General features: G+C 44.6%; 2 protein-coding genes across 2 annotated transcripts in view; one reads left to right on the top strand and one right to left on the bottom strand.

The window, feature by feature from the left end:
* WNK1 (WNK lysine deficient protein kinase 1) overlaps positions 1-3,083 on the bottom strand; it is a 111,341-nt gene extending 108,258 nt beyond the window's left edge. Inside the window, exon 1 of the mRNA XM_059817238.1 lies at positions 2,307-3,083. Coding sequence (XP_059673221.1) covers positions 2,307-3,083 — 777 coding nt within the window. The remainder of the gene's footprint in view (positions 1-2,306) is intronic.
* Positions 3,084-3,752: 669 nt separating this feature from the next.
* NINJ2 (ninjurin 2) overlaps positions 3,753-18,971 on the top strand; it is a 74,739-nt gene continuing 59,520 nt past the window's right edge. The window contains exon 1 of the mRNA XM_059816715.1: positions 3,753-3,899. Coding sequence (XP_059672698.1) covers positions 3,753-3,899 — 147 coding nt within the window. The remainder of the gene's footprint in view (positions 3,900-18,971) is intronic.

Genomic DNA, 18,971 nt, shown 5'->3' with positions numbered 1-18,971 from the left:
GTCAGTTATGGGTTGGTGTAATATAGCATGGAAGAAAATCATTCACATTTACCTAATAAAATAATTATGCTTTGAATGTTCATCCATCCTCAAACCATGGCATTCTGGAAAACCAATGACATCTATGTTTCAGTCCATCTTTGTGAATCCAGATTGTATTTTCATACAAATCATGCAGAACAAACATCACTAACCTGTCAACAATTATATTTTCCTAGAGAAATAAGAGGATGTACCCATCATACCAACAAATACCAAGTTCCTCCTTTTATTTCTAAACACAAACAATAAAACAGGACTTAATCTTAAAATATTCTACTAGCTGTAGAGTCTAGCACCTTTAGCAAACACTTTTAAGAGCTATAAAATCTATATTGCTGTTTCAAATTTGCCATTTTGTACAGTCTCCTTACAAGAGGAAAACTACAGTCTTCAGAATAATTTAACCCGCAAGGCACTCCTGTAACATAGTTAACCTCCAAGCAAAACACCAAATATCCCCCTCTTAAAAATATTTTCACTCATGCTTTTTGCAATCTGTCATTTTAAATACTACTCATTAAATTTTTCAATCAATTGAAAGCTCAGCAGCATGCCCTTTATAAATTGGCTTCTTTATTAAATGACTTCAAAGAAGGTGCTTCTTTAGACAGTTTGTCCACATGGTACTGATGATGATTAAGACACTTCAACAGAGGCAATGTTAGCGAAGTGACTGATGCCAAGCTGACTTCAGTTTCTGATCAGTAAGTAAAGTGTAAAGATTAAAACAGATTTCAGGGGTTAAAGTCAAGGAACTCCAAAATTGCAAAGATTAAAATTTCAATTAAAAGTCATATAATTTTCGTGGATTATTAATCTCCCCTCAGTTCAAACTACAAGTGAACAGTTTAAGAAGAGCCCAACACTGGATAATTTCACTTTTTTTACTTAAAATTAATGCTCAAAAGAAGACCACAGTAAATATGCAGCTAGCATGGAGAAGCAAGGCATGCTTAAGGGTCACAAAGGAAATTGGAAGCCTATTTCCACAGTCAGTAAGCAGAGAATAATGGCAAACATAATCAACCAAGATACTGGTTGAATGCTTGAGCAATCACCTAAAAGCAAATATGAACACAAATCAAGAAATCTCTTAATAAATTCTCTCAGTTTGACTGGAATAGATATAAAACTGCTTTTAAGGGGAAGAAACTTCTGGTGCAGTTACTGCCATCAGTCACTTGTGAGCAGCTAACTGCTTAAAAAAAACCCTCAAAGACTTCTGAATTTTGACCCAATGCTCCTTCGTGTGCCCTAAATTGGAATGGGAACACACACAATAATAAAGCCATACTAATGAACCCCTCTATGGATTGCACCAAAACCCAACACTAAAAAACAAGCACTACCCTTTTAATTTAATGCTGAAGCTCTGAAAACAAACTAGTATACCAGGTATTTGTTGTTCCTGGTACTCCAAGATCTTCCCACTTCTTTTAAGGTTGTTGCACAGCACCCTGCGTCTCGGTTATACAAGCTCTGACTCGCATGGAACCAAGGGTATTCTTGCCATCATTAGACTGGGCTTCTACATAACTCTGGCTCTGCTCAGGCTAGAAACCTGGTAGAAGACTAGTGTCTTAGTCCAGTTTAATCCCCTAGTCATTTGGAAAGGCTAAATTTCAGGGGTTTTTTTAAAGCTTCAGAAAGGAAACAATTACTTTCCTCCTTGTGCCTGTATGAAGTGAGAACCCTAGAACTTAGAATGAAAAAATAGCTTTGCAAAACTAAGCAATGTGATGCACTACGTGACTGCGTGTATATCCTAGGGTTACCTCCTGCAAGAATCCACTGCCACAAACATACAAAGCGTCTGTGAAATTAACATTTTAGTGTTTTTCCTACGAAAATCACCCACATAAATTTAAAAAAATTAAGGCTAGCTCAAGTTGACATTCACCTGTATTGCAATGGGCACATTTTCCTTCAGCCTCCCTGAAGCTGCGTACAAGTATTTTTACAATCTTCCAAGTTACCTTTTGGAGACGTAAAATGCAAAATTCCATACAAAACAGAACTGTAGTATATTTTCTGATGATAAACCTAAAAAATGCTTCAGAGAGCACAGTATTTAAAATAATTAAAAGACAAACCGACTCCAAGGAAAGGCTGCGCCTTTCTTCCGAAGGAGTACCTCAGGTAAGGTCTAGAGTTCCCTGTCTGAATAAAGCAGACCTCGAGTTGACAGATTTTACCTCCCACAAGCACACAGCCTAGCACCTAGGAGAGTGACTGTGCTTTGGTAATTCACAATTTTTATTTACCTGCAGCTCGCACCAGGCAACTTCCACAGTGGTATCCGTATCCAGTCCTTTATACACGGTTTTGAAAGAGCCTCTTCCAATCTCGATGTCAAACTTCAGGAAGCGGCCATCTGGGGAGATGCCCACTGCCTTGGTCTCAAGCTCTTCAATGTCTTCCTGCTGTGTCCTCCGCTCCTCAAATTCCCGGCTGGCAGCTGACGCGCTGCCAGCGGCACTGGTGGGGGGTAGCGCGGTTGCCTCGTCCTCCTCCTCCTTGCGCAGCAGCGGGGCGGCATCCTTCGCGGCAGGGGGCTCCTGAGCAGACTGTCCTTCGACGGGAAGCGGGGCAGGTGGCGGCGGCTGCTGCAGCAGCGAGGGAGCCTGGGCGGCGCTGACAGCGATGCAAGAAGTTCGGCTGGCACACTCGGGAGGAGAGACCAAGGGAGCGGCACTGCCTCCCGAGACAGGGGCCGAGGGCGCTGCGGGCTGCAAACTGGGTAGCTCCAAGGCCGTAGCGTTGGAGTCGCAGATCACGCTACGGCGGAAGAAGCGGTGCTCGGTGGCTGCCGCCCCTCGGCTGTCCTTGTCCATGGTGTGGCGGCGGCGCCGGTACTCCTCACTACGGCCTCCACTCCCTGCTACACCGCTTGCTCCACCGGCTCCGGAGGCTCCGTGGTCGGCGGCTCCCAGCTTCTCGCCGATGGAGCTGTCCGAGCTGGAACCGTTCTTGGGCGGCGGCGGTGGGGGAGCCAGGAAGCGAGGGGCCGGGGTGCCGCTGTCTGCGGCGCCCCCCGACATCATGCCCCGGGGGAGCGCTGCTGGGGTGAGGCGGCAGCGGGGGGGAGGCGAGGGAAAGGGCCGGTCACTGAGCGGGGAGCGCGCCTGTCCCCGGCTGCCGTTGCAGCTGCAACAGAGGAGGGTCCCAAGGGCTCCTTACGGCGGAGCTGGGAGGCGGCTGCTGGGGAGGCTGGGCCGGCGGGGTGGGTCCCCGGTTAGTGTCTACATCCATCCTGCAGCGGGAAGCCGGGCAGCGGGGCCGACATGGAGCACCAGGAGCGGAGACGGGGCGCGGGGATGGGGGCAGCGAGGGGAGGAAAAACCCAAGCAGCGGGCCCGGGCGCGGAGGGAGGAGCCCCGAGGCAGGCCCCCGACCGGGGAGAAGCCGGTGCCTCGCACGGCAGCTTTAAGGCGAAGGGAGCGCGCTGCAATTATTCCCCAGCGATAGAGAGAAAGCGGGGCAGGTCCGGGTGTCCCCCGGAGCGAGGGCCTGCGGGGAGGGGAGGGGAAGGGGCCGGGAGACGAGGCAGGGAGATGGGGGCAGGCCCCACACGCCGGCCGCGGAGGAAGCTGCCGCGCTCAGTCACTCGCACCGGGCGGGGGAGGCCTGGGCAGGCCCAGCGCCCTCACCCCGGCGAGGGGGCAGGGAAAGGGGGCCCAGGGGCTCAGCCCCGCCTCACAGGGGCGCCCATGGCGGCCGCGGCCTCCACCTCCCGGCAGGCAGCCACCGCCCGCGCGCGGCCGCCGCCGCCTCGCACGGAGCCGGAAACCCTCCTCCTGCCCCCCGCCCGCGGCTCGCAGCCTCTCCTCACCGGGGGCCGCCCGCCGCCGCCACAGGTGAGCCGAGTCCTGGTGGCGCGCCGCGGCGGGGAGGAGGGAGCGGGAGCCGCCGCGGCCGCCCCGGGGACGTCTCCGCGCTAAATGGCGACGGGAGCCCGAAACCGACACACAGGAGAGGGGGGGTGGAGTGCCAGCGCCGCCGGCCACGCCCCCTTCCGCGCCGGCCCTGCGCACGCGCGCCCGCCCGCGCTGGGGAAGCGGCTCGCCCCCTCCCCCCCTCCGCAGCCTCGGAGAGGTGGCAGCTCCCGTCGTGCACCGCGCCGCGCGCGGAGCATCTCGGGAGTTGTAGTTTCCCCCGGTGGCCCGTCCCCCCGCCGGGCCGGGGATGCGGGGGGAGCTGCCCGTGGTTCCCCCCCGGGGAAGGAAGGAAGGAGGCTCCCAGCGTGCCCAGCAGCGCCCAGAGCCAGGGGACCGATGCGGTGTGGGGAAGCGAGGCTGCCCCCCAACTTCTGCTCTTGCTAAACCGGGGCGGCTGTGGGGCGCGCAGCCGCCCGCCCGGCCCTGAGGGCGGCCTGGGCAGGAGCCGCCGGCCAGGGCGGTCTGGGCCGCAGGACGTTCAAAGGCGCTGAGCCTGCTCCCCTTGCTTGTTTCTTCGAGTCCTATGTTACACCTATTTAATACATTAAATATTTAACTTTGTGTTTTCAGACAGCCTTTAAAATTCTTTAATTTTGTGGGCAACAATAACTCGGTGCACATGAGTGCTGTATGAACAAGTGAGGGTTTGGGTTTTGCCTCAGTTTAGGCCATCTGAAGAGGCATTAATTGGCTAGGCAACCTAAAATGCAAATAACTGCAACGTAAACGTGTGCGCTCCATTATTTAAAAGAAACAGGATTTGCAGCCTTTGCCCTGAAAATGATCCTTATCCTATGGCCATTTCACTCATGACTGCAGCTGCTTCAGTTGAATCAAGGCTGTACAGCAGCCAGAGGAGCAGCGAGAGCCCATATGAACACTGACACAAATTGGAAACTTTCAGGTTAAAAAAGCATTGGCACACACGAGTCATCTAGTTTATTTATATCATGTTCCTCTTTCGTATTAATAAACCAAACCCAAGCACTTTCCTTCTTACGAGAGCAGTCTTTTGAAGTCAACGGGAATGCACTGAAGGAGGAACAAATGATTTGGTACCATGCCTTTCAGGCAACTACAAATCAAAAATTACGTTAAGGAAAAAAATTAGGAAATTTCCCTATGTAAATAATATGTTCCCAGCAAACACACCGGCATTTCAAATACTTTTAAAAAAAGTTACTTTTAAACCAGTAGTTTAGAGGAAGTTGTGTGTCGCTGATGTGAGGCCTTAACTCCTTCTGCATGTTAACACAAATGGTCCCCAGCCACAAAACACCAATCCGAGCAATTCTCACATACTTGTATTCCTCACATATAAAATTTAATACCACACCATTGGAATACCATTGTTTTCTGTACATCTTTCTGTACTACTTCTCTTGTAACAACTAACAAAATAGTGATACAGTATTCACAAAGAAGACAAAATGTACTCCGTTGTACAACTCTACTGAAGAGACTTCTGCATGGCTTAAGCCTTCTAGAGCTTGCCTTCACTGAAAAAGTTAATTCAGTTAGTATATTAGTTAGTGTGCCCCTTGAACTGCATTGGCATAAGAGTAGACACTCTCCAAAACAATGCTGAGCTGAACAGAGTAATTTAATGAGCAGCAAAGAGTGACTGGATCAAAACTGATGAACCTACAATTCAATCTTCCACATCCCTGCTGCACTGTCAGGACCAATGGCATCAGCAATTGACCGTCAACATCTCCTCTAAGACCAAGCAGGGTTCAGCTTCACTCAACACTTGCCTACAGGTATTTGTACATCTCTCTAGACACCAGAATGAAGATTCATTTGTAGTATCAGGAGGCATATCCATGCTAGCTTTATACTGTTAAGAGTAGTAGGGCATAGTAGCAGAGCTCCACCAACACCCCATCACCTACCCTGGTCCACTCCATCTTCAGCACTGTTGTTGCCTTCTGGAGCTACATTAAAGATGAGATCTGCTTTCCTCCACTGCCCACTGCATTTTTGCTAACCCTTTGGATGGGGCAAGTAGGAGTAGAGAGCAAACCTTGCTCCAGCTTGATGCCTGGTGTAACTTCATGAGCATATACCTAAAAAGATACAGTAATAAATCATTCCTTGTGGTGTAAGCCTACAGAGCTGTTAGGTGAATTCCACTTGCATCATCAGTAGTCTTTGGCAAGCAGCTCCAAGTCTACACCCAGCCACATACCGTATGATCTACTCAAAAGGTAGATGGGCTGCAGCTGGGGAACCACCGCCCTGTGGTCTACACATGTGGTTTAAATGAGACCTTGTGTGTAGCCCCTCTCTTACTCAAGTGCCTTTCACCCATTGTTCTTAAATATATTTTCCCTTAGTTAATTAAGCAAAAGCTTTGCAAAAGAGACCTGCAGCCCAGCAGTGCATAGCCACAGAGGGCCTGAGGCAGTCTTCTACTAAAAAGTTGTGGTAATTATGTAAAAAAGCACCTCCCCGGTGTCTGATCCAGCACATTCCTTAGTACTCTTGAAATTCAAGTGGGTTAGTCCTCCGAGCCCAACGTCTTCAGTGCGAGGTCCCTAACACCCAGCTCTTCTCACTGGCTCCTCTTCTGGACAGAGATAGGTATAGCAGTCATTTCGGCAGCAAAAAAAAGCTGAGCAGCTGACCTGGAGGTGGGAATGATGGATTTTATCTTCTTTGGCTCTGAAAAATGAAGTGGAATGATATTGGCAATTATATTTTATGTGGGTGTTGTTTGAATTTTGTCATTCTAAAAAAAGAGGAATGTAATAAAGAGTGTGGGCTTGCTTTCCCTTCAATTTTATTTCTTTTAATCTGTAAAACTGTGTTTAGGCTAAATGGAAAATTTCAGTATTTCAGCAATATTTAATAAAGCATTAAAGTAAATTCTATATGTATTCTATGTTTAGAAACAAGTCATTAAAATAGTTTTGGTGCCAGAGTTCCTCAGGCAATTAAAAATATTTCTTTCACTCATTGCTGTAAGAAAAATCCACAGAAATAAGGAGCCTGACTATACTTGAGAAATTACAGGCAAAGAGACTTAAACGATCTTTTGATTAAATCCAAAGGGCTGACACTTGACATAGTAAAAATATCCTCCTGCTGTCAAGATTCTTTCAGTGACAGTCATTTTGCTTGGAATAATAATAGTTTAAAAAATTACCCTGAATGAAGAGTAATTTTGAAGTTGACTGAATCAGAAACTTTCTTCTGTTTTGCTTTCTCCAGTGAAATTTCATTCACTGTTGGCATTCATGACCTGCTCATGTGACAAAGTATTAATGTGAAACAGCTATTCTTTATTTTCTCTTATGCAATACATTACGCAATACAGAAGGCTATGCCATAATTTTGATGCATGTGATTTTATTCCATAACCTAAGTGCTTTTCAAAGTAAACTGTTCATCTCAGTTTTATTGCACATTACCAGGTTGCAGCTACAGTGCCATATAATGACAATGACAATCCAAATTTTTCTACCACAGTTTCTTCGTTTTCCTTGACATTTCTCAAATCTAGGCTTCTGCCACAGTATTCACTTTTGTTTGTAATGCTGGAAGATAGTGAAACAAAGTGTTTCAAGAGCACATGCTTGAGAAATGAGAGTATTTAACTTTCCAGATACTCTGTTTTGCTTTGCTCCCCCCCCCCCCCCCCCCCCCGCAAATCAAATTTAATTGGAAACGTGCTCTAAAACCTTACATTCCTTTTATTCTTTTATCTTTAGTGAGGTTTTGTACTTGCAAGTAGCTCTGGAAGTCAGGTCAATTATGAAATCATTGTAACCATCTCTAGGATCTATGGGCAGTTTAAGTCTTCAGACTCTGTAGTAGGTGATCCATCAGATGGTATTGGATGGTGAGTCCTGCCAAAACCTCTGAATGTGAGTAGTCTCTCCACAAGCAGGGACCATGGGAATTCAAAAAGAGCAAGAACTACAAGTTTTATAGGACTCAAAATGAAACATCCCTCTTTGTGCTCTCCTGGCTTACGGAGTCTGCTAGTTCTGCAGGAAGACAGGTCCACACTATGGCCAAGATGCCTAAGCAAACTAAAGGACTAGTGAAAGAGGCAGCCAGACTGTATAAGAAAGACTGAATCCAGAGATTATGAATTTATGTGACATTTCTTATTTATTGCTTGAGAAAACATCAACAACCCTGCACCATAAAACGGGAGCATAGCATGTGCTGCTTCATCACATTGAAACCTACGTTTCCCTTTCACCCACCCGTCCACCCCCATGCTAGCTACTAGAATAGAAAGCATAACTCTTTTGCCATTCTCTTGAGCTACATTAACAAATGTATTCTAGCCATGTGAAAGTAAACCAGTGAGAGAAGCAGTAGAAGGATATGTCACTGGTTTGTTACCTGTGTTTTTTAATGACCAAAGTACAATTTTCAGTTATATTAGAACCAGTTTTAGTCTAGACCTCATTGTAGGCTGTGCTGCTGGCTCGCTGTTGTTTGTGTCATCTAATCAACTATTGTATTTATTATTAGCATACCTATTTATCTATGTACATTGTCCAAACATCGTCCATCCAGATAAAGTCAAACAACAGGAACATGATAAAAGGACATTTACAATAACTCAGACACTGAATTTTATCAGAGGTGAGACTCAGTTATTGTTCATGCACTGTTTCAAACTGTATCAAGCCATAATGGCAGGTACTGTGGCCAAATTCAATGTCACTCCTATTGGGGGCAGAGGAAAATCATTGCTCACTTTATTCTTTATGTCATCTTCATGGCTATTTTTGCAATGTTTCTTTACACAACAAATTTCTGAAGTAGTCTAGCAGTGAGTAAGTGTTGTGGAAGCACAGATATTTGCTGAAATCAGCATTGTGTTCTTCCTTTTTCTGTGTCTTTAGTCATTGCTCAGGATGCCTCATTTATCTTTTTTCTCTCTAAAGCTTTAGGGAATTCTGTGCTTCACAGCAGTGTCATAACACTTTTAAAGCAAGCACAGAAGCAGGGGCACTGCTTTAATGAAGAGGAGCTGTTTGATGAAGGTGGGTGGAGGGAAGTGTGAAAAAGACGGTGATGCTGTGTTCGCAACTGAATCTGTCAGTGACGCTGTGCAGCAGTCAACGTGCTCTGCTTGCTGTTCTCTGCTCACAAGTTGATGAAAATCAGTCACTCTCACAGCAGGTCCAGTCCTGCTCCTCTCTACATCAAAGTACAAAAATAAAATACTACTCACTTCAGTCAAAGCAGGAGCAGGCTTATAGTCCAGCATAAAGAACTTCCTCATGTCCTTCAAAAGCACAGTCTGGTCCAAATGCAAAGCATTAGTCTGTTCCTGTGTCATTTATGCCGGTTCCAGTACTGGAAGGTGCTCATCATTTCTGAAAGGTGTTGAGCATTGCTGAAGGATAATGAGTGCTCTCCACGGCCACTGATGACAGGGAAAGCGAGAGCAGTCAGCCTCTCATGGCAGGGCTCAACACCTTGCGGAATCAAGCCCTTGATAAGGCAGGAGTCCTAAAGAAAAAGGGAACACATCATCATTTCGCTGAAGGGAGCAATATAAATCTGGAATAACCTCCTCAGATCACTTCTCTCCTTGCAAAATACTTAGTGCAAGGACTGATTGGCATGTTGTGCATGTTACAGAGCTATCCACTTGTGGACTCAGTCAGCTGGCTCTTCTTGCAGTCTGTGGGGACCAGGAGCAAAGGCACAAAGTTGAAACGTAACACATTCTGGCAATCCACAGCTGGTGCACGGCCTACCGTAGCTGTTTGTCAGTCATGAAAGTGTTTATTGATGATATAAGCATGCTGGTATTAAAAGTGACTTAAAACAAAGCTCCTTACCTGAATGACCTCTGCTACACATGTGCAAAGTTTTCACACATGTAGTTTCAGTGGTGTAATTACAGTCTAATGAAAAAATATCCAGTGTAAACAAGCTCTTGGGGACCACTGCAAGATGATGCAGGTCAGAGCAGCTCTCATGTTGCTCAAATCTGTGTCCAAGGCTGGGCAGAGAATCAGGGAGCTGTAGCTGCCTCACAGGGAGCGCTAGATCTTTTGCTGCACTTGATCTTAAGTGAAACACTCCAGGGAATCTACTTTATGTTTATCAGAGATCTCAGGAGGCTGATGAGTGTCTTAAAGCTCCAGGTGAGAAGGGAGAGGAGATCTGAGTGTATTTGACAACTGATATAAACTAGAAAATGTCTCAGTTCCCTTTGCATCCATGTGATACTACATAATGCGGACAACCCTGATAGGACTGTCACAAATTGTTGATGACTAACTCCATTGCAAAACACCAGCCTCTCCAAACTAATGAGGTACACAAGAACTCATCAAGTAGCCTAAAATAAAGCAGAATGGAAATTAATTGTTCAACTATTAATTCAACTATTAACTATTAGTTCAACAAGTTTTCCGATGACACCAAGCTGTGTGGCGCAGTCGACACGCTGGAGGGAAGGGGTGCCATCCAGAGGGACCTTGACAGGCTTGAGAGGTGGGCCCGTGTGAACCTCATGAGGATCAACAAGGCCACGTGCAAGGTCCTGCATGTGGGTCAGGGCAATCCCAAGCACAAATACAGGCTGGGCAGAGAATGGATTGAGAGCAGCCCTGAGGACAAGGACTTGGACTATTCCACTCTTGTGAGACCCCACCTGGAGTACTGCGTTCAGCTCCGGGGCCCCCAACATAAGAAGGACATGGACTTGTTGGAGTGAGTCCAGAGGAGGGCCGCGAAGATGATCAGAGGGCTGGAGCACCTCTCCTATGAAGACAGGCTGAGAGAGTTGGGGTTGTTCAGCCTGGAGAAGAGACGGCTCTGGGGACACCTTCTAGCAGCCTTCCAGTACCTGAAGGGTGCCTACAAGAAAGCTGGAGAGGGACATTTTACAAGGACATGTAGTGACAGGACAAGGAGTAATGGCTTTAAACTGAAAGAAGGTACATTTAGATTAGCTATAAGGAAGAAATTCTTCACTATGAGGGTGGTGAGGCACTGGAACAGGTTGCCCAGAGAAGCTGTGGATGCCTCATCCCTGGAAATGTTCAAGGCCAGGTTGGATGGGACTTTGAGTAGCCTGGTCTAGCGGAAAGTGTCCCTGCCCATGGCAGGGGGGTTGGAACTAGGTGATCTTCAAGGTCCCTTCTAACCCAAACCATTCTATGATTCTATGGTTCTATGAACTGTCTTTGAGATGTGACAAAAATGTTTTGAGAAGTATTTAAAATATATATATGAGACACCTGTATTTTAATGTCTTTCTCTGAGAAGCAGCTTGCCCAATTCATCTACCTGTGATACCAACACAGTGGTTCTGCTGTTTCAGTCCTGAAATATCAGTTTTTTAAAATATTTCTGTTTCATGTTCTTGTTCTCTGAAAACAACTTCCCCTTCTTATACATCCCTCCACAAACTATTAACTGCCACTGACAGCTGGAAAGCAAATATGTTGCCTTGTGGGGACACAAGCAACATCACACTAAAGGCCAGACTATGAAGTATAGTAGGAGTGATGTCTTCCTGCTAAGACAACTCCTCAACTGCCTTAGGTAAGTAGGACAAAGCCTCAGGAAACAGGTGTGTTTGGATACAGCCATGGCTTCAAAACTTTCGGCTACACAAAGATTAAGTAGGCAGATTATCTACAGCAACACCAGTGTAAAGGACAAATTATTAAAACTTTTTGACGAGTCAGACTCATTTCCTGTAGTTCGCTCCTCCCTCTTTGGGATGCAGTGCTTAACTTCTCCTGGTGCCTGCAACCTGAATCGTGAGCTGTTTACTCACAGCACTTTGTAACCCCATCAGTAGCCTCTCCAGTGTGGCTGGAGATGGGCACACAAATGTGCATTGTCAGGACCCAAGTCTGCAAACACTTCAGCTGGGAAACAGTACTTAGTCCTATGAACAGTCCCATTGACATTTTACATTGCACACAGAAGTAAGTGTCTGAAGGATCAGGCTCTTAGTGATTATGTGATTACAGGTACAGCAGTTAAGATTCAAAACAATGCAGGTCATGGAAATGCAAATCATTCTGGTCTCTCCTAAAGTACTAAAAATCCCCAAATCAAACATCAGTACCTAAAATTAGATCCACAATCAAGTGACAGAGATTACACAACATTCATTACAAGGTTTGCCAGGATTTTGAAGCAGAAAAGACCCAAAAGGAAATATAGATCCACTCATTAGGACTTCTAATATCACAGTGAGTAAATTACTTTTTAAAAACATCTTGCATTACAGGGAATATATAATCTTGGGGGAACCAAACAGTGTCTGAGCAGATTACACTGTTGGCAGCAGCCCAAGATACCATGAGGCACAAATCACACAAATGTCTGCGTTTGTGTAAATTCTCTGCTCAACATCTACACAAGCTTTCTTCCTAACTGTAAAAAAAACCCCTAGCTGATGCTTTGTTTCTTTGCCCAAAATTCAAACATCATATATGTTACCAGACATATCAGACAAATTATGGTTATTCCTTGAATCTGAATCTTCTATGTCCCCTCACTCTACCAGATATGTAACACTGCACATGATAGATCATGTATTGACAATCAATTGCAACATAAAACCATCAAAAAGGAGGACAATTACAATGCTGTGACGGTTTTTTTCTTTATGAAGGCATTATTTACCGCCTTAAAGGGCCTGAAGTTCTGTTAAAAATTAGGTATTATTACCATGCAGTTATTATCAAGGACTGGAAATGTGATTATTTGGGCATTATAACAGTCTATAAATATTTAAAGCATTAAACCCCAGAGAGGGTTAACGTAATGCAGGAAAGTAACATTAGAACTACTAGGGTGAATTATGTAATGGAAAAATGAAAAAGTTTGGATCTATTTGAATGTGGAATAATCTCCCAATAAGACAGAGCTGATACTGCATTACTTGACATTGTTTCAGTGGCGATCCCAAAAGAGCATTCAAAATCTACTGAGTTAAAACATGTAAGATGAGAGATGCATTAGAACACAAAACTTATTACTTGCTCAAACTGCTATAAACAGAGTCCATCACTCTGATACGAAGAGTAATGATTTCATCATTGTCAGTAAATGGTATAGTTGGAAATGTTTGGCTGAGAAAAAAAAACACACATTGGTTTACATCTCTTAATTTTCACACCCTGAATATGGACATTTTCTTGGTCATCCACCCCTCCTGTTACAAAACCAAGACATACACCCTCTTTAGTGCCTGTAAAACTGGTAACACCTGTATACCATGCCAGGATATTAAGCTGTTCATATCATTTTATCAATGCTGTTGAGATCTGTACAGGAGGGAGAAGTACCCGCCACTGTAGTGTGGTTTCTGACCTGCTTGTTAGCAGCTCAGCTAACTCAGCTGGCTGGTTCAGAGTTTTTATAAATGCAAGCCGACAACAACATGCTCTAAATGTTGGACTAAGCAATTTCAAGAGTGCATATTTAGCTTACTGTCTTGATTCCTTTTTCTTTCAAATTTGCTTGGTAAGAATGAAATACTTTGCCTTAAAAAAGCTGATCATAGACAGACAGACAGCATTTATCTAAATCTGTAGTATGCAATGCAGGCTCTACTTGTGCAGGGGACGCTCTTAGTCTGGACACGTGATATTGGGAATGCTAGAATCCTAACATATCCTAACTACTTTTTGCTTGAGTTTCATTAAGCCCTCCCAAAGTAAGCCAAAAATTATATATGGAAACTTTCCTTGTTAAATCCTCTGTTACCACTCAGAAATTTACTCTGTGGATTATGAGAACATTATAATTGCTCAGGATCTGTAGATGTCCCATATTCCTAAATGCTTCCCTCCAACGGGACTTCTGTACATCCAGGATTTTGAGAGGACCAACACAAAGTGCTTCAGAGAGAGGTACAGTGTTCCAGGTGCAAGAGATGAGTAGGAAGTTTAAACATGTCTGCCCAAGAGAAAAGTAGAAGAAAGGCAGCTCTCAAATTACTGGGGCATTGTGAATTCAGGAGGAGGATGAAATACTGAGGCAGCAGGTTAAAAAAAAAAAAAAAGTTACTGAAACCCTTACAAAAGGTTTTGTATTTTTTCTGTTTAGAGAATGTGGTTTTCATAGTATGAATAAACATCACCACTGACACTACATGGTGGATGAGATCTCTGTCAGAAGGGCAGAAGATTTCTGAAGGCAGACCACTGCACATTTTCATGATGTCATGAAAAAAGGAACAAGAAGAGCTTACCTGAGCACAAGTAACCCACATTTCCTCCAGCAGTGTCAGTTTTTAGCTTCCAGTCTAAAAACTATGCCTTTGTGTTCTTCATACTTACCAGTGTGAAGTTGTTCCACTAACTCATTCAACTCTGTCCCTTCTCTGTGGTCCTCAAGCAGTTCACATCTTATCCAGATTGTTGAGACACCCGGTACCTCTCTCTTAGCCATCTATGGATTATTTTCCTACCTGAATCCCAGATTGCACAATGGGTATGATTGCTGCTTACCCAATGTTTGTTATAAAACCTGTGACAGCATTTTTCCCTCGCTGCTCTACAAGAGGAAATAGCATTTTATATGAAATGCTGTGCTGAGTGTCAACATGAGAGGTGTTTTAAAAGAGCTGAGAAGTATGCTGTCAGGAAAATGTTTCCAGGCCTACCTTCCCTCCCACATCCAACTGTGTTGAAATAATCAAATGCTATACCACTTGTACTTGGGAAGAGGATGACTAACAGCAGCTAATTACAGCTCAATCTGTTGCCCTCAGCAGCTATTGGTCTGAATCAGACCTGCTGGCATGGAGGGGCACAGTTTGCAGTGCAGTGCTTTGGAGGCAGCTTAATTTTCAGGGTCTTCTTTGGGAGGCAGCGACTGGGACAAGGACTCCACATATTAGGATCCTATCACAGAGGCTGCTACCACCGTATCTGACCCAGCAGATGGCCTGAACACCCTGGCTCTGAGCCTCTCCGCGTCAGCCCTGTTCTGCTAGGGGCCCTGGACGAGCCCATGTCATACTGCATGGAAAGGAGAAGGTGGTTACTCATTTCTTCCTGCTCCATCCCTCTGCAGCAGAGACTGAACCTAGCTCAGTAGTACTAGATATTAGTTTCTGCTTTCCTCCCAGTTTGCTGCTGCAGTAGCAAAGAGTTGGCAGAGGGCCTTCTGTATCATATTTGATCTGTTGACACTTGCAGCAGTGCTGGACTCTAACACTGTAGGAGTTTCCGTCTGGAGAAATATGGTAGCTCTTCCTGCCTCCTCATTCCACTCCCTACGGAAAACCTCCCTCTTGTTTTCCCAAATTCTGGGCCAAATAAAATATACCAAAATAACACTGGAGACAGAGAAGGAATCTCTTGCCTCAAACTTGGCCTTGGAGCAATACATGCAACCATTATTCGTCTCACAAGTGAAGTCACATGGGTGGAATCCAGGCAGGGTTTCATCAGCAGGGACTGCAGGTTCACCCTGGCTGCCATGCAAACAGATATCCCCCTTGTTTGTGGTGGCCGGAATGACCACTTTTGTCTGTTTTCATGCTAGGTTGAGTTCATGAGAGTCCAGGCATTATACTCTTCAGCTGGCTAACTTAAAACTTTCTAGGAAAGAAAGGGCCAGAAGGTCTTGAACTGTGGTGGTGTAGCTGCCTGCTGGCCAATGTGCTGTGACATTTCACCATTGCATGGAGAAGAGGCAGTAAAGCCATACTTTTATTAGAGTTGTTAGAGAGCCTTCCTCACTCTTAAAGCTTTTTATTACTTCAGGGATGTACTCCTGAGTAATCACGTAATTCTGCTGCACGCGTCTAATGTATTCAGCACCTAACACATGAGCCAGAGGGTGGCTTTCTATAGCATAACAAGCCCCCCACAAAGCAACCATTATTATCCTGTCTATGCAGAGCACAGCCCTTTTATGGGAAGCCTCTTGTACATGGGGCAGCAAGGCCCTGCACAGTGATACTACAGAGCATCCTTTCTTACAGTTCCTCAGTGTTATTCCAGGCTCGAGCCATTACATCATCTCACCATCAAAGAAGCTGAGATTTGGCCCAGAGCTGGTGATGTAGTATAGTACTGTTCTTTACTTAGAAGTAAGATAAGCATTGTTATCAAGCTTCTGTCATCACTGTCTCACCTGGAGCACCTTTAACGCATCATACTCCTGCACAGTTACATTAATGGTGCAGTCCCTTTAAGACAGACAGAGGGGGTTTCTCAAAAATGCAGCTTCTCTGTCTGTTTCTGCTGAGATGTGCTTTTGAAAAGCATATTACTAGGTAAAACCCTGTTTAATTTACCCTATCTTACATGGATTTTTATCCCTGCGTGCAATCAATGTCGAGACAATATGTCTGGTGATAATGAATAGTCACATACTGTGTGCTGTAACTTCAGCTCTTTTTAGGGAGTTTTAATCTCTTCCTGATTTCCATCTGCCTCCTGTTCTAACAAAGGCCTTATGGCTCTTCAGAGCCACCTATGTGCTGGTTAGGTGGGATGAGAGTGCTTGAAGTAGCACTGTTCTTCTGAGGAAATTTCCATTTCAGGTATAGGCTGAGAACGGGCTTACCAACTGGTTGTGGACACTTCTAGGATGTATGAAATTAAAGGCCAAAAGGGATCATCACCACAGTCTGGCTGGACACCCTATTTAACCTGAGCTGTAGACTGACACCTGTTCTTTCACTCCCATGGGATAGGCCTAACTAGTTGAACCACATTGGAATCGTAGAGGTGTTCAGTATCTAAACAAAGTCCTGAGAATGCCCTTCTGCAATTTGTCTCGAACCCTCCATGGGTGTTGTGAAGTCAGGCAGTACAGGCAGCAAGCTGATTTATACTAGGTGAAGTTCTCAGCCTCCATTTTCTCCTCCTTTCTCTTACATTCCTCTCCTCATCCGGTACGGGTCTACTGTTTTCAGTAGATGCAAATTCCTTGTAAAAACATATATATCAGATTTGTTATCTTAGAAAGAAGTTATCCATAATGGTGTAGCAGCCTCCCAGTGGCAGCATTATTTGGCAGATGTCCAGGAAAGAATTTCATGTCACTAGCTAGGCTTTCACACTTGACTGTAATGTGCTCTTACCTTTATATGGAAACACTTAAGTGCTGATCATGACACCCTTACTCGTGGATCTATCAGTTACAACAAACACCTCTAGATCACAGCAATTCATAAAGTGTGCTCTGGCTATCTACAGAGACTTCAAGGTAACAATTGCATGAATTTTCATAGGATCATTGGTTAAGTAACAAGAAGAATAATGTTTTAAAAAAATCAAATAATAAAAGGCGCAGGGAATCTAGCACTACCCCGCCTTTCCTGCTACACAAGTCCTCCTTCTCTTACCTAACTTCCTCCTGTGTGAACTCCAGGTTTCCTCAACTAATTCCTGACAAACAGCCTTGCTCTGGCTTTTGTATCCTATGCCCCACATTCTTTGGATTTTTCCTATAGATGTTATGGCTGAGATTTTTCACTTTTTTGCTTCTGTTTATCACATTCCCTTGCTCTTGCACCCAGCTCCTCCTGGTTAACTGGTTTTCTACCTCTGTCTGCCTTTCCATCCTGCCATCCCACCTTGGGTGTCATCACCACCTGCCCTCTCCTCTAAGCATGCAAAGCCTCCATCACTGGAGACCTTTAAGAACAGGTTAGACACACACTTACCAGAAATAGCATAAGTACAGTTCATTCTGCCTTCAGGTGAAGCCAATTAAATGACTTACTGAGGCCCCTTCCAGACCTGCATCTTTATGATTCTATTATACTTTGCATTAGTGGGAGAGCAGTAATGGAGCCACACTTCTTGGCACAAATGTTTCCAAGTGATTGTTATCTTGGACTCTTGGACTTGTAGCTGGAGCTCCCCTTTTGGCTCTCTGCAGGGTAGCACAGGCTGCAGCTAGTGCCAGCGCTCAGGCTTGCCATTTCAGCTTCAGTGATGACTTAAACATCTGAGCTTCTTCTCTCCATAAAGTTATCAAATTACTTTCATTTTCAGTCATTCTATGTTTTCCAAGTACAACGACTGTAGATACTTCTTATTATAATAGCGGCCTTTCCCTTGAACTTCCCCATTAGTCATCAGCTATTCCCTTCCACTTTTATTTTAGGTCTTTTGAGGCAAACATCACTCTTTTGCACTAAAACCATGCAACCCCTGCAGAGATCAATTGGACTGCAGATATGTAACTGAGAATAGTTTCATTCTTTTTGTCGTGTTGCGTGGGGTTTTTTTCTCATTGTCATGCCATTCTGACTCTATTTGTCTTTTCTGGTAATTCTGCAGGTAACGTAGGCGGCGTACACACTCCACAGTACACCCTGCAACCATTTTGAGTATAATTACTCTTCCAATCAGCAGATGAATTTGCTGTCAGGTGTTCAGGTAGGATATCCTAGTTAAGGAATCCAGCCCTTCCAAAATTATTCATTTTCTCTTGTATTAAATTCCTTGGTAAGTACATTTATAAAGAGTAAAAAAATTGCTTTACCGCATGTAAAAATGTTCTAGAATTAATACTCCATTATACCCATCCAGCTGCAAATTGCTGTTATCTGTTCAGAACTATTAGCCTGTTATACATCCTCTTAAAATCTGATACCAGCCCATCATCTCGGAGCCCGAAGTATAAAGCCATCCATTAACTTCCTTATACTTTGGATCAGCCCGCAAAAACAGCTTAGTGTTCCAGCATCCTTCACAATAGGGTTGCTCATTATCAGCTATCAGCTTTTCTGCTAACAGTTCCACACCGAGTATGAAAAAGAAGCCAAAGGGTTTGCCTGCGGTTTTCTATTATTTTAAGTGCTCTGGACTGAACTTACATCAATATTGTTATGGGTGTACTTAAAATAATAGTCAAAAGAATAGATGACTGGAAAAAGGTGAGGTGGTTTGGGGAGGAGGAGGAAATGCCGATGCTGCTGGAAAAACAATTTTTTTTTAAAAAACAGTCTTTCAGTGAGGCAGGTTTTACAACAAGCACGACTGACTTCTGTGGAGTTGCTCCTAA

Source organism: Gavia stellata, chromosome 4 (assembly GCF_030936135.1).
Source record: "Gavia stellata isolate bGavSte3 chromosome 4, bGavSte3.hap2, whole genome shotgun sequence".
Classification (NCBI taxonomy): Eukaryota; Metazoa; Chordata; class Aves; order Gaviiformes; family Gaviidae; genus Gavia; species Gavia stellata.
This window is presented reverse-complemented; position numbering and strand designations above follow the sequence as displayed.